The sequence below is a fragment of the Desmodus rotundus genome, chromosome 12 (genome assembly GCF_022682495.2).
Source record: "Desmodus rotundus isolate HL8 chromosome 12, HLdesRot8A.1, whole genome shotgun sequence".
NCBI classification, from domain to species: Eukaryota; Metazoa; Chordata; class Mammalia; order Chiroptera; family Phyllostomidae; genus Desmodus; species Desmodus rotundus.
This window is the reverse complement of record NC_071398.1, coordinates 19,470,563-19,485,496: the sequence shown is the minus strand read 5'-3', so window position 1 is coordinate 19,485,496 and position 14,934 is coordinate 19,470,563. Positions and strand designations below refer to the sequence as shown.

General features: G+C 61.7%; 1 protein-coding gene across 3 annotated transcripts in view; it reads right to left on the bottom strand.

Moving 5' to 3' along the window:
• VAC14 (VAC14 component of PIKFYVE complex) overlaps positions 1-14,934 on the bottom strand; it is a 93,808-nt gene that overhangs the window by 4,659 nt on the left and 74,215 nt on the right. For 2 of the 3 annotated variants that reach the window (XM_045191885.2, XM_024556104.3), the window contains exons 15-18: positions 4,870-5,044; positions 3,450-3,568; positions 2,190-2,269; positions 51-201 (exon numbers count right to left, since the gene is read on the bottom strand). In XM_045191885.2, the coding sequence (XP_045047820.2) occupies positions 51-201; positions 2,190-2,269; positions 3,450-3,568; positions 4,870-5,044 (525 nt within the window). Of the gene's footprint in view, positions 1-50; positions 202-2,189; positions 2,270-3,449; positions 3,569-4,869; positions 5,045-7,939; positions 8,174-14,934 lie in introns of those variants that run through there. The other variant, XM_045191888.2, reaches the window with a different exon arrangement.

Sequence of the window (14,934 nt, the reverse complement as noted above, 5' to 3'; positions counted from 1 at the left end):
CCCTGACCTTGCTTGGTGGCAGTGCCTCTGCCCCCCAGCATGGCACTCACTCGGTCTGCAGCAGCTCGGGGTTGGGCACGCACTGGAGCCGGTGGGAGAGCAGCTGGAAGGCGCTGCTCTGGGGCAGCAGCATGAGCAGGCCGTAGAGGGCCTTGATCAGGTACGGGTTGTTCTTCACATCCAGCAGCTGCAGGCGCAGGTCTGCAGGAGGGCAGAGGGCAGGAGTCAGGGCCTGACACTGTCCTACACCACACCGTACCCTGGCCAGGAGAGGGCCAGCCAGGCGGCTGTGGCATAGAACAAGAGCGGGGCTCCTCAACAGCCAGGCCGTCCAGCAGCGCTTCGCTGTCCCCATGATCTCATCATTCTTTCTTCCTATCCACCCACCTACCCGTCTGTCCGCTCTGCTGGTGGACACCCATCCTGCTCCTGGGCCTGGTCCCCTGCCCTCAGGCTCCCTGCCTGCCTAGTAATGGGGTGGGTGGGGCTCGGGCTGTACTGTAGCAGTTCCCCTGTCTGCTCCGCACGTGCCAGCACGAGAGCTATAAATAGGGTGAGCCGGAGAAGGACTGGATTAGGATGGCTTTAAGGGAGGGCAGCTTGGAGAGCGCTTCTGTGTGTGGCTTAAACACACACTAAGCCCAGGAGTGTCTGGTGGGGCTTGGGACCTGCCTCAGATGCCAGCCCTGCCACCAGACCCACAGATCGGAGACACACCCCTGGCCCTGCCCAGCACCCATCCCAACCACACAGGCCCAGCCTTCGGTCCTCTGAGCCCCTCTAGGAGAGCCACTGGCTTCTACCTTCTCGTGTCTCTTGGCCCAGTCTGGGGACCCTTTGTGGAGGTGAGACACACTCCCAGAGGGGCCATGTCGCTCTGCAGGGTACGGGGACTGGGCTGGCACTGGGAGAGGGAGCAGCCAGGCCCAGGAGCCAGGACAAGGCAGGAAGTAGGGGCCTCCCGCAGCCCCTCCCCTTGCCCTAGGGGACGTGGCAGGAGCTACTAGAGGAGACCTGAACAGCAGTCCCAAGACTTGCAACACCAGCAGAAGCCTGGGCCTATCTGAGGCCCAGGCCCGCTGCCAGCCCTGGGGGAAGCTGGGCCTTTGGGGCCAAGCCGGCTGCCAGTGGGGTCTAGGCTACCCAGGGTTGGAATGGGTGCTCGGCAGGACTAAGGGGCATCTGCTGTGGTTGCCCCAACTAAGCCCTGAGCCTGAACAGAAGATGCTTGTGGCTTTTCCAAGCTCAGGCTGGACCTGACTCCAGGGGAACACAGGCCTGGCTATCCTGGGAGGCCTGCGGGGAAGTGAGAGGTCAGATCAGGGGACCACTTGGGACAGGCTTGGGGGTACTCTACTGGGAGCAGGGTCTTCCTCCGCTCTTGTGTCAGCCTGGTGCCTGGCTATCTGGAGAAGCTGCCCTCTCTCTGGGTGGGTATGGGGGCGGTGTCCCCAGCCCCTATCTGCCCTTGAGCTCCAGGGTGAAGGCTGATGGGCACAGCCTAGGCAGGTCAGAGGCACCATTAGGGAGCAGGGGGTCTGGGTGGCCAGCTTGGCAGGAGGGAGGCCACCAGCAGGGCTGTCTCCCGGCTTCCCCACTGCTCCGAAAGCATGGGAGTTTCATTCAGTCACTGTGTCTGAGGCGCCAAGAGCTATGCTCGCCCCAGCCAGCTGCCACTTTTGCACATGTAGCCTGGGTGTTACAATCAGACAGCTCCCGCCCAACGGCTCCCAGCAAATGCCAGCCCTGCTCTGCAGGAGATGAGTGTGTGGCTCCCGGGCACACAGGAGCACCTGCAGGTGGGCCAGGGCCCCCCAGTTTCCAGCAGCCAGGGCAGAGAGTGGTAGGCCTGGAGGAAGGGGCCAGGACAGCTCTGGGACAGCGCCTGCCCCCCGGCTCGGGTTCTCCCCGGTAGGCACGACATGAGCCTTTGGGTGGGTTTTGCTGCCTGAGCTGGCGTGTCCATGAGAGTCACCCAGAGGCCCACAGGCAGGCCCCATGTCCTGGTACCATGTGCCCCAGCCCCGCACCATCTGGTCCCCTCAGCCCTGACTGTGCTCCCAGCCCTGCGTTCCCGATGTTCCAGAGTGCCCCTGGGGTGGCTGCCCCCCTCCCACCGCCCTGCCTTCCTCCTTGGAGTGTGGCTTCACCCCACTGCACCCCAGGCCGGCCAGAGGCGGGTCCCTTACACGTGAAGATGGGGCACTCGATCAGCTGCACCAGCTTGTCCACCTCTGTGAGGAAGTCCACGGTGACCTCCAGGTCCCCGCTGGGCGGGCAGTCAAGGAAAGCCTGCCCGCGGGGCCAGGACAGCCCATCTCAGTGAGGGGTCTCAGCTGGGGGGTGCAGGCACCTGGGGAGCTGGGTGGGACTGGGGGGCTTGACCCAGCTGCTCAGAGCCAATCTCCTCCCTCTGGGTCCGGCTTCTGAGGCGCAGAGCTGGCTTCTGCCTGGACTGATTCCGCAAACGGAGGACTTTAGTCTATTCCCCTCTGCTTCTGTGTCCCTCTCAATGAAAAGCGGCACGGCTGTCCCCGCTGCCCGGGCCCTCAGGTTCTGCTCTGGCAGCTCTCTCCTCTGTGACCCTGGGCTTGGAAAGGCTCTCATCGAGGCCCTGCAGCATGTGGGGGAGGGCTGGGCAGGAGAGGCCCCTGCTCTGGTCCGGGTGGGCGCGCGTCAGCTGGGCCCGGTCAGGGCTACGGCACATGGCAGCCTGTGGTCCCTGGCCACACCAAAGACCGAGAGAAGTGTATCTAGATTGTGGATGGAGAGCAGGCACCCTGAGGGAGCCAGGCGAGGCCACAGCTGACCCCCGAAGGAGCCACCTCAGGGCCCTTCTTACTTTCCCCCCAACTCCAGGCCCATCAAGGAAGGAGACCAATGTTGCATCCTAAGTAGCTCTCCAACCTGGGGTCCCACACCCGGCACTCACAGAGGCGGCTGGCTTGCCTTAGAGTGTTTTAAACAAAATCTGACCACGGATGCCTTTCGTTGAGGCAGGCCCTGAGCTGTGCTGGGGTTTTCCCTCTCCTGAGGCCTCCTGTCCAGCCCACTTCTCCCCACGGTGTCATCTGCTGAGCCTGCTGGCTCTGGCTCTGTGGCCCCTGAGCTCCTCACCAGCAAGGCCACTACCGACACTCAGCTCATGCCCATGGACCTCCCCTCCCCTCCCCTCCTTCCCCACTCCCAGCCCAGGGCCCCGCCAGATGTGCAGGGAGCGGAGTGCACCCTGCCTGTGCCCCGGGGGCCAGCCCCTCTCCACGAGGCCCCGGGTGGCTCTGTTTGCTGCCCGAAGCAGACACATCCTCCGAGGCCCTTAGCGGGTCCCGATGTCACAGGCCTGGGGCAGGCGCAGGCACAGCTGGACCACTCCCTGAGGGGGAGGGAGCACCTGGCCCCCACCTGTCCTTCAGCAGCTACACCCAGAGAACTGTGCAAGCGAAGGATACAACTTCTGGATGAGGTCGTAGGCGTGCCGATAGTTCTGGGTGAGGAAGCAGAGGGACACCGTGGTGACTGGGTTGTGGCACCAGGAGCGGTACAGGCAGCAGAACAGGTTCTGGCTCTCCTGGGGACAGAGGTGTGAGCAGTTACCAGAGCCCCTGGCCCCCCCCAGCTGCTCCTTCCCCCAGGGTCCCTGGGGTCCCCTGAGAGGGGAGGACCCTTCTGGAGAGCCAGGAGCCAGCTCAGCACCCCAAGCTGCCTGGCAGCCAGACTGGGAACATGCTGTCACAAAGGAAATGCTGACAGCTCCTCCTCAGACCCTGTCATTACTCCCGGGCCCACAGGCCACGTGGTGGTGGTGACGCCCGGAGGGGAGTGAGCCTGTCCTCGGTGCTGGCATTTCTGCTTTCAGCAAATAACAGTAATTGTTGTCCCTGGGACCCTGCGGTCCTGGAGCCTGGGGGGCCGGGAGTGGGTGTGAGGGGAGGGCGCAGAGTGCGGGTGGGGTGGGTGTTCCCCTTGTCCTCACATGTCTCTCCTCCCCCCTCTGTGGCCCACCTTGAACCCAGGAACCGGCCCAGGAGTTGAGCCCATGTTCGGGGCAGCCCCTGCCCTGAGGAAAATTGTGAAGGCCTCTGTGAATGTCTGAGAGGAGCCACAGGGAGGAGGCAGGGGTTTGGCCCGGATCACTCAGGGCCTGGTGGCCCCGGATGCCCTCAGACCAGGCCTGATGTCCCTGGGAGGGGGCGGATACACGGTCTGAGCTGGGAGGGAGGCTGTTGGGGTGGTGGCCACAGCCCAGACCAGGGATAAAACCCCTGGAGCCACGGGCCGCCCCTGGAGACCCTCTGCCGCTCAGCCCGTCCCCAGGCTCAGCGCGACTTTGACCGTGGCGCCCCGAGCAGGATGGTGGGATGGTGAGTGTCTCCCTGCTCTGTGATCAGCCTGGGGGTCCTCACCCAAAGCCTGGGACAGGCAGTGCTGTGACACCCTGGCTCCCGATAGGGTGCCTTTTGAGATGGATGTGTGTGTGGGAGAGCAGGGCCAGGGAGGGGGCAACGAGGGCAGTAAGCCCGGTCTCTGGCAGGGTGACAGCCCACAGGCCTGACCCTGACAGGGCCGTAGCACCCAGAGGGCCTCACCCTGTTGGGTCCCGCCACGTGGGTCTAGAACTGAACCTGCTCCGTGTGCAAGGGGGCAGTGCCAGGGAGGGTATGTGGACCCTGAAACAGAGCACAGGGCCTTCTGTGGATGTGCTGACATGGAGCCCACCCCAGGGGCACCGGTACTGCACACGGTACCAGGGAGATCTCCAATTCTACCCTGCCTCCTCCCGAGAACCTCCTGGGGCGGAGCGGGGCTGGCCCAGCGGAATGCCCATGTGCACACAGGACCAAACCCGAGGCCAGGGCCCGAGACCAGTACCAGGGTCTTCAGGTCCTTGAGCTGGTTTCTCAGCTGGAACAGCTCTGTGGAGGTGAGCAGGATGGTGTTGAGGGTGTGGACCATGGTAGAGGCGAACTTGAGGTCTTCTTCTCGGAGCAGGATGTCTGCCATCGAGTGAAAGATGTTCTCTGCGTTCAGCAGTAGGCACAGCTGCCTGGAAAGCAGGCAGAGCAAGTTACAGAAGCCTCTGGGCCTCAACTGCGGACCCTCTCCCTGCCCTGTCGGCACCCTGAGGAAAGTTGCTTCTCCCTGGGGCCGGCATGGGGCCCGTGGGGGGACAATGGGCATCACTCACTGCGGGCCAGCAACTCCAGAGCCCACCGGCTGTGGTATTTACCCTCCAGCTCTACCCCAGGCCAGGAACTACAATTCTCAGACAACTGCAGGGACTCTGGCTGCCTGTGTGGCCGCAGGGCCCCAAACTACCTTCCTGATCTCCCCCGGCACGGGACTCTCGTCCCCCTTCCCAGCGTCACTCTCCTGGCCAGACCTTCTCTCCGTCTGACAGATTCTGCACACGCTGCCAGGGTCACCTGTGTGCTGTCCCCCTGCCCTTCCCCACGGGTCCCCGGGTCAGGAGCTTGTTTGTGCTGCCACACCTGCCCGTCTGCGGCTCGGGGCGCGTGTGGGGGAGCGAGCCCTAGGGCAGCCGGAGCGTCCTCTTTGCTGTGCAGATGAGGCTCTGGCACAGGGAGGCGAGGCGACCTGACTGAGGTCACGGGATTAGTTAGGGCCACTTTTCCTTTCTACCGCCTCTTCTCTAGTGACAGTCTTGGGGGGATAAGGCTTGGGTTTGCTGGAAAGGAGTCCTTATTTTATAAAAAGGAAAACAGGGAACCCAGAGAATAAAGAACAACAGTTTTTCCAGGGTCCCTGGGCCAAAGCGATGTCAATAGTAATACCCGGGGGTCTCAAGGACAGGCTCCGAGGAAGCCTGTCAACCTCCCAAGTTGGCCCCTGTACCAGCGGAGTGAACGAGTGGCTGGTGAGGAGGGTGAGGGTGGCCCCTCCCTGTCTCCCAGCTGTCTGCCCGACTCCTAGTCTCTGCTCCAAGGAAGCACCACAGACCATGCCTGGGGCTGCAGGGGACAAGGTTCTGAGGCTGAAGCATGTCCATTCCAGGTAGCCGAACTTGCAGTAAACTCAGGTTATCAGGGACTGGCTTCCTGCTTTCCTCTAAATACCAGCCATGCCTCGGGGCCAGGCTGCAGAAGATTCCTCCGCACCTCAGGCCCAGAAAAATACCAAACCACCAAGTGCAAACACTGGACAGGCGGGCTCCAGCCTAGGCCCGGCCGGAACCAGCAGACTTGGGCAAGAAACCACCAGAGAAATCGAAACAAAGCTGTTCAGGAGATGCAGGGGGTGGGGGTCACCAGGCTCTGCCATCACCTGGGGGCTCCCCTGCTTGCCTGGTGTGGGTGAGGGGTGGGGGGGCAAAGGTCCCAGAGCTTGGTGCTCCTGAACGGCTGTGCGGCCCAATGTCTGTGCATAATGTCTTTATCTCACGACTGGGGGCAATGCCTACCACCTGCTCAGTGCGGGCTACTCAGAGGGCAGCTCAGAGGGTGCCGAGACTAGAGACACCGGCGTGCGGTGCACGGTGTATGGGGAATGGGACCTCTGGTTGGATAACCCATTGGTACCACGGGTAAGGGTGACAGCCAGCTCATAGGACAAAGCCTGGCCCTCTGGCAGAGCAGAGATAGCACCTCCTGTCCCCTCACGGTCCTCCCAGGCCTGGATGAACCCTGTCTCCAGGGCCATGGGATAGAAATGTCCCAGAAGGGCAGGCTGGGGAGGAAGGGGAGCTTCTGACAAATGGTCACAAATGCCCGTCGCCTGCAGCTGCCGCCGCCGCCGTCTCCATGACAGAGGCCAACAGCTGAGCCTGCTGCCAGGCAGCACTCTCCAGGGACCACAGGCCAGCGGGGACGGCAGGGGAGGCCATGGAGGGACAGGCAAATGGGGGAGCAGTGAGGAGGAGAGGGCACTGAGGCCTCCTTGCGTCCCTAAGGACTGGGGGACACTGAGGGCGCTATAGGTCAGGGGTGGCAGCGTTTTCTGGAAATGCCCTCCGCTGGCCACCAGTGACACTGCTCTCCTGGTCCCCTGCCACCTCTTCCCCTGGTGCCGTGGCAGCTCTGCTCTCTCTCCAGTCTGTGTCCCTTGGTGGTCACATCTGGTCCCGTGATTATTTTCAAAGCCGCCTCCAGGTCAGTGGCTCCCATATGCGCCTCTGGAACCCGCTGAGCTCTGGAGGAGAGAGTCTCTTGCCTGGTGGATGGCCCCCCATGGCTGCCCAACAGGCGTTTCAACAGGGCCAGAACATAACTCTGGGCCCCCAGCTGCCCCCATGTCAGGAAATGGTGTCACTGCCCACCAGGCCGCTCTAGCCCCAAACAGGGAGTCACGCTGGCCCCCTGGGCCTCTGAGTCCACTGCCAGCCAGGGTGGGGGCTCTGCCTTCAGGGCACATCCTGCCTCCTCCTGGCCCTGTCTCAGCCAGCCCTGCCCTAGGGCAGGCATCAGCCATCTCTTGCCTGGTCAACTCCAACGCTGGCTCCTAATCAGCCTCCTTGCCTCTTCATTCACCACCAGAGTTCACCCTCCAGGCACCAACTGGGGTGCTCCTTAAAGTGTTCACCGGAGCACGGCACTCCCAGGGGCTCCCACCTGGATCTAAATGAAACCCAGCTCCTTGCCATGGCTCCAGGACCTGCACTTTCTGGTTGGCTCCTCTCCGGTCTCAGCTCTTACAGTTGCTCCTTCACTCCCGACACACTGGCCCCTTGTACTTGTCTTCTGTTCCTGACCTCTGGCCTGGCCTGGAAAGCTGCTCAGGGACTGGCTCCTTCCAGCCCCCAAGGTCTCAGCTCCAACCCCGAGTCCTGCGTGAGGTCTCTGTCCGACACATACCCTCCTCCACTGGCCCTTCCAAGGAAAGCCCTGTTTCTTTCCAAGTGAATCACCTGGTTGACGGACTTGTTTACTAGGTGCTGGCTGTCTCTCCCACCAGAACTTCTCTGTGACCCTTGCACCCCTCATACCAAGAAGGCCTGGCACTCAGCGCAGCTCAGCAATCACCGCTGCGCTGCGCGGAGAGGCGGTGCCCACGCGGATCAGAGGGTTCACGGACAGGCCTGCGGGTGTTCCCCTGCTCAGCGCCAGCACACCCTGTGCACGTCCCGGGCAGGTCCCCGCACGCTGGGTGCACTCTGGTCTGCAGAGAGCAGCTGCCATGAGGTTGCATCTTCACCCTCATCACCCACGGCCTGTGTGCCCTGCAGAGGGAGAGCCGGGACACTTCTAGCCGAGTCCTCACACAGCCCTGGGCAGGGGGCACTGTAACCCCCAAGCAGAGGATCAGCCCCCCGAGCAGTGGCGCAGGAAGAGAGGATTCAGACCCAGAAGAGTAGACGTCCAGAACCTGAGCCGCTCCTCACTGCTCTGCCTCCTCGGTGCCTATTAAGAGCGGGTGCTGGGGGCCATCCCCACCGGGTGGGGCTGGCAGATGGCTGCCTCGCAGGGCTGCTGCGTCATCACTTCTCTGCTGAGTCCCAGCCTGGCTCGAGCTGCCTGCCTGCCTCTCAAGCATAGCATCCATAATGGAACACAGCTTGTAGGCATTAACCATTTGCCCATACTTTTAATACCCATATTGACGCGCTATTCATCACGAAACAATGGCTCAGAAAACGCCTGGGGACAAGGCACAGGGTGGGCTGGGCAGGGCAGGTCCTGGCACACCCACCTGGGGCTGGCATTGGGCAGGGGCCCACGTGTGTGCCCGACCCCTCACCCTCACACCTGAGTCCTCGTGGATGAGGCTCTGCCTTCCTCTCCCCCGCTCTTCCTGGTCTGGGTTCACGCCGGGGAGGGAACCATCCTCTTTTGTTCCTCTGTCACATACCAGGGGCTCTCAGGGGAGCAACCTATTTTCAGACTGCTTGAGGCCCCCAGGACCCAAGAGAGGGACCTCCCACTTTTCCCTAATGGCTTGAAATTTTGCTGCTTTCTTTGGGGTAGCCTCAAAGGTTAAGGCCTATGCTGGGCCTGGGGATAGTGACCACCTGGAGGTGGCCACACTGCACTGGCCAGGATGGTGTGACCGCACGTCACTGCTCCTTCAAACACTAACACTGGCCAAGCGTCCACTGTGCCGCTGATTCCGGCCCTGGTGGCCACCAGCCTCAGTGCTGGCCCATGGGGGCAGGTGCTCTCCCTAGCCCGCCCTGCCCCCCACCCACAGCCTCTGCTTTAGGGGACGTGTGGCCCAGAGGTGGGCGGGGCAGAACAATCGATTTCGGACTGGCCTGCACTGGGCAGAGAAGTCTCCCCCACAAGGCAACAGCGGCGCCCGGCTCCTGGGAGAAAGGCCTGAGCAGAGGCTCTCCCCACCAGGCTTGCAGGGAGAAGCCTCCTTCACCCTGTCCTGGGGTGGGGAAGGGGCCACACACTGCTTCTCCTCCAGGGATCTGGACAGGCCACCCCCTTGGGCGAGGCCAAACCTCGGTCTGGAGGACAAGCCCTGCCCAGAGGCTCTGAGCCCCCAGCCAGGCTGGGTGTGGACAGGAGCAGGTGCTGGATGCTGCTCTCCAAGGGCGAGAGGTGGGGGCTGCTTCTGCTGCCAGCTGCCTGTCCCCACCTGGCCAGCCCCCGCTGTCACAGCTTCATCCTGTGGGCCCAGGCAGGGCCAGAGGGGACAGTTCAGCACGGTGGGTGGTGAGAGGGGAGTGTGAGCAGTCCCTGTCAGGACAGACACAACTGGGGTGCCTGTGGAAAGGTGGGGAGGTGGGGGCGGGGAGACAGGCTGGGGCAGCAGGAGGCCCCCAGCAGGGATACTCTCCTTGGGGAGGAAGCATTCTGGCTTCCTGCTGTGTGGGCTCTGGGGAGTCTGGACTATGTCATGTGGTTTCAGGGAAGATGTAAGACTTCCTTCTGTGACCCCACTTTCCTGCATCCTCTGAAAACAGGACCAGTGAAGTCACCGTGCCCAGAAACGGCCTCCCCCACCCTCACTGTCAGCAGACCCTCTCCAGGTCCCTGGGCCATTTTTGCGATGCCCGTGCTGGCCTTCTGGGGCTCTTCTCCGGCTCCACCACCAAGTAAGGGCATGCGATGCCCCGCCTGTTCTGACACAGAGCCCAGAGCTGAGGCTGGCTGGGGCAGCAGGCTGCTGTCCTCCGCTCCCCCGCTCCCTCAGTCCTCGGGCTGGCCTTTCGGACAGAGACAAGGGTGGGGGCAGACGGTACTGACCGTGGCAGAGATGCCTGGGGTGAGCGCTCAGCGTGGAGGCCCCGGAACGCCCCCATCCCGGTGGCCCTCGGAGCCCCACCGCGAGTCGGCCCAAGGCCCCTGGACAGGGGTGTGGGAAGGGCACCACTGACTCCGGGGAAGTGGGAACAGAGGCTGCAGCAATCATTTCCTCCTAGGCCTGCCCCGTTCTCAACTGCCCCAAGCAGTAATCTGACCACAGGGATGGGGGCCCGCAGCACAGGGCACAGAATGGCTGACCTGGCGGCGAGAGACGCTGGACTCTGGCCCATTGCAGTGGAAAGAGATGCCAATGTTGAGATGGGTGTGAAGGCTGGGGTGCCCCCCAACCCCGACCTTTCCCAGTCGCTTTCATACAGTCCAGTCCTGCTTCAACCCTTGCCTTCCTCTCGGCACTAACTGCCCGTGACGGACAGAGAATTCAGAAGTAGCCTCAGGTGCCAAGTCCCGGGGTGGGTGGGTGTGCCCCAACTCTTTAATGCCCCCATCTCCCATGGGGGCAAGGGGATGCGTCCTTCCAGGCCCGTCCAGGTCCCCAGGAATGGTGCTGGGCTAGCACCGCTGAGAGGCGGGCACGTGGGTGACTTCACGCGGTGTCTCCTGTGGGGCCAGGCCCAACAAACGGCTGCGCCAGACGCGGAAAAGCCTGCTAGCTCCCTGAACTGCCGCGGACCCCTGCAGAAGCCCCCTGCCCTCTCGTTGCCCCCACCTGGTCCTTCATCATACCTCTCCTTCATCAGGAGCCCCCTGCCCCGCCATCTCCCACTCAGGCAGGTCCAGCTCTCCGGCCCCACTGGGCCTGCGAGCTCCGCTCTTTGGTGGGGGGCGTGGACTGGGGGGCAGGTGAGACAAGAGGTCTGCTGTGCTGTCCTGCTGAAGGCTGCCGGCTCTGAAGGGGGACTGGGCGGGCAGCCCCGGTTCACGTTGCTTCTCAGGGGATGCAACTGGGTGCTGTCACTGAGAAGAGCTCAGGGTGGGGTGGACTCACGGCCCTACACAAGCCAGCATCAGGACTGCGCCAACCAGTTGGCAAGGGAGCAACAAGCTTTAGGCCCCTCTTGTCCAAGCACTGCTGGGGGCAGATCCAAATCATTTCTGTGGCCCGTCCCAAGGTCCGCCCCTCCCCCCTCTGGCCTGGCCTCCTTCCTTCACTCATCTCCAGAGCCTGCTGCTCACGCCCTCAGCAGGCTGATCCTTTGCACGGAGACAGGCCCTCACTTCCTCTCTCCACTGGCCACTAGCTGGTGTCCATGTCCTCTCAGTGGTCAGAGGCCAACAGGACTTTCCAGGGAGAAGCCTGGAGTCTCACAGCTGCAACTCTGAAGTGCAGCCGAATGTCAAGTACAGAAAATGCAGAGGCCCAGAGCCATTCCCATGGGAAAAGGACCTTTCGGGCCTTGCCCTGCCTGACAGCTGGGATTCTTCAGGAATTTAAAGAGCAAGCAGCTTTCGGGGGCCGGTGTAACATTAGGATGTGGGAGGAAGGAGGGGTCTCCCCTCTGAAGTTCAGAAAGCTCCAGAGTTTCACTGCCCCCTCCCCCGCCCCTCCCTCGCTCCTCTTCCCATCCAGCTCTCTGCTTCCCAAGTATGAAAATTGTAAATCTGTTTTATTTATTGCAATCAATCCTTGGCAGTGTGCCCCTCAGGGCAGAGGCAGCCATGGTAACCCTGCCAACTCATGCCTTAAAAATCCATCGTGTTTAATGCACTCGGTGTGTCTGATGCACTTAAAAGTTTTGGGGGGTAGGGTGGTGGGAGTGGGAGGAGGAGGCAGGAGGACTTGTTTTTCTGGGTCTTGCTGGGGCCTGGGGGAAAGGCAATGGAGGGCGGACACGGCCTGATGGTGATGAGGCTGAGGAAGAGGAACAAGGGGTCCCTGGCCACTTGGCTCTCTGTCCCTCTGTTCAAGAGTGGCACGGCCAGACTCTGGGCCACCAGCAACCTGGGCTGGGCTCATGCAGAGACCTTCCTGGAAGGTCTCACTCAGGCAACGGTGGCCAAGAAAACCAGAGGGCTGCATGAAGGCAGCTGGGGCCCAGGCCCCTCGGCCAAGCTGGCCCTTCCCAGGACGGAAGCCATCTTCTGTGCTAGGACCAGCTGACCTACTCAGCCTCATTTTCCACGTGCTGCTGTCAACCTGGCCACTGTGGCCTCTCCTGTCCATCCCCTCACGTGGAGGCATCTCTCCAGCCCCTTTGGGCCTTTGCCCAAGCTGTCCTCATCCTGACCCCTGGCGGGGCTTTCCCGGCTGTTGCTGGTTCCCCATCATCTCCGTCCCCAAGCTCTGGGCCGCCCGCCACCTTCCAGAGCTCCATTTCCTGACATTCGCGTGGAGTGTGTCTCCTTTCTTGCCCTAGGCTCTCCCAGGCAGGAGGTGTCGGAAACCCCATCGGGCCGGCCCAGGGCCCCGGGGGGAAACAGGGAGATAGGTGCTTATGGGATGGAAAATTGATTGCTGGGAGAGGCAAGGTGGCCTGGATCGTGTCAGTCGTGGGATTCAGTCTGCACAGGGAACCGCACGCTCAGGGGCCTGGGAGCCAGGTGGCGTCAACTACGCAGCAGGGCTTCCATCCAGTGTGTGGTTCTGGCCGAAGCCCCTGCAGAATTTGCAGGGAAGAAAGCCCACGGCTGCTGAGTGTCATCTTTTGCTTGCTCAGAGCAAATGAAGACAAAAGACGGGCCGATAAGGACACCCTATTGTCTTCATGACAATCAACTCTAAGGCTAGGCAGGAAGGCTAGGCTCCTGTCTTCTGTCACCGGGACTTCTGCCAAGCTGAAGCACCGTTTTCTTCCCAATGACGGCCACAGCAACAGACATCTGTGAGCACTTTTCGACACTAGGCACGTCACATATCCGAAACCCTTTGTGCATGGGACAGGTCTCCTTCTCAGAGAATGGCAGAGAAGCAAATGAGAGCCCTGCGAAGGTCCCAATCTGCTCGGCCAACCTGGCACCCAAGCTCTGAGCAGCTGCCTGACTCTACACCTGGCCTGCGGGCTCCAGGGCCCACCTGGCTCCAGATACCACTAGGTCTTCTGGTGGACTGGAGCCCACCCAACTTCCTCCAGGATCTTCTTGTGGATTCGAGGCAGCTTATCTGCAGACCAGCTCCTTCTACCCTATCCTCTGCCCGAGGCTACCTCTGTGCGTGGCAGGCGCTGACCACACCTGGCTGGGACAGAGCTGCCCGGGGTCCACACTTAGCCCTGCCCTGCTGGGGTGGTAGTTTTTTGCCAAGGGGTTGGGCGGGAGGCAGAATCTGGGAATTGCACCCACAGCTCTGCAGTCAGGACCCAAACTCAGACCGAGGGAAATCTGGGTGTGGCTCCATTAGTACATTCCCAGAAATCTCTGCTAGGAGCCACAGCTCCTAAATTTGGGTTCTGGGGCAGGTGTAGGGGCATGATTTCAATTCTGCTGCTGGAGCTCTGAACTCAAGCCAGCACTGCCAGGGACACAGCATCTCCGAGCCCCACGTGCCTGGGGGTGCCCTGAGCGGACCGTTAGAGAGAGAACCACCAATGGAACCTTTCTTTCCTTTGAACCCTCTGTGCCCCCACCTTCCAAGCGGGATTTCCTCCTAAGATGTGCCGAGTCTCCCCACGCTGGTGGCCCTGCCTGGAAGAGGCTGCACACTGCTCCAATGCCAACACACAGCGTGGCAAACCGTTTCCTGGCCCTGCGCCCGCCTGCCCAGCCAGGCTCACAGAGGCCCTCGGAGGCCACGTGCTCCTGGGACCGAAATCAGGGATGGTCAAAGGCCACACAGCAGGGCCACAGCGGGGCCGTCCCTGACTTGCTCTGTTCAACTGGAGGAAAAAGGAGACCAACTCTCAGGCCAGACCTCTGCCCACCCAGGACTGCTTATCGCCACCCTCACCTTATGGCCGCTGGGCCTCCTGCGGAGCAGCGTGGTCTCCCAGCACTGGTCTCCCAGCCTCCACACCCTGGGGGAGGAAGCCCGGCTTCTGGGCACTACCTTTGGCTTATGCTGCTAATGCTGTCCAGGCTACATTTTTGGCTTCTGCAGAAGAGAACTGTCCCTGATTAGGCAGCTAGGACGATCCGTGCTTTTTGTGCCTTCATGTTGTTAGTCTGGGGGTTTTATACAATCTTGTGAACTGAGATTGTTTTCTGTAACTCTTTACAAGCACCCACTTAAAGATAAACATCGGGAAACAGAACGGGAAGCAAAACACTGAGACCCATTGCTGGGAATGAAGAGCGAGTATCAGAGCAGCCTCGCCACTGAGTGTCCCGGAAAGCAGTAGAAAGATCAGACCAAGAGGGGCCACAGCAACGTGATGGGACAAAGACAGCGTGGAGGAGATGCCTGCCGTTCTTCCAGGCCAAATGGAGAGGGGTTTCTTATTCATACCCTCCTCTGCCCCCTGCCTCGAGGCTGGAAACTTCCTCTTGTGATCAGTCATTTCCAGGGAATTTTAAGGTGCATGCAATGGGCCTTTCACCCTACCATTCCCTTCCAGCCCAGGAACTCTTTACCAGAATAAATGCACGAGAAGGAGGGAGGGTCCCAGAATGCGGTGTCCGTGGAAGTCCCTCTGCGGAAACTGTCCTGCAAGTCTCTGAGGCGCCCCCCACCCCCAGCAGAGCTGTGCCAGGAGAGGGGCCTGAGGGGAACAGCCATCCTGCCCTCCCCCCCAGTGTCACGTGGTCACTGCCCACCGAGCAGAGCCCAGGTTGTCACACAGAGAAATGGGTGACGGATGCGGTGGCCTTGATAAGGGAGAGTGACCCTGGGCCA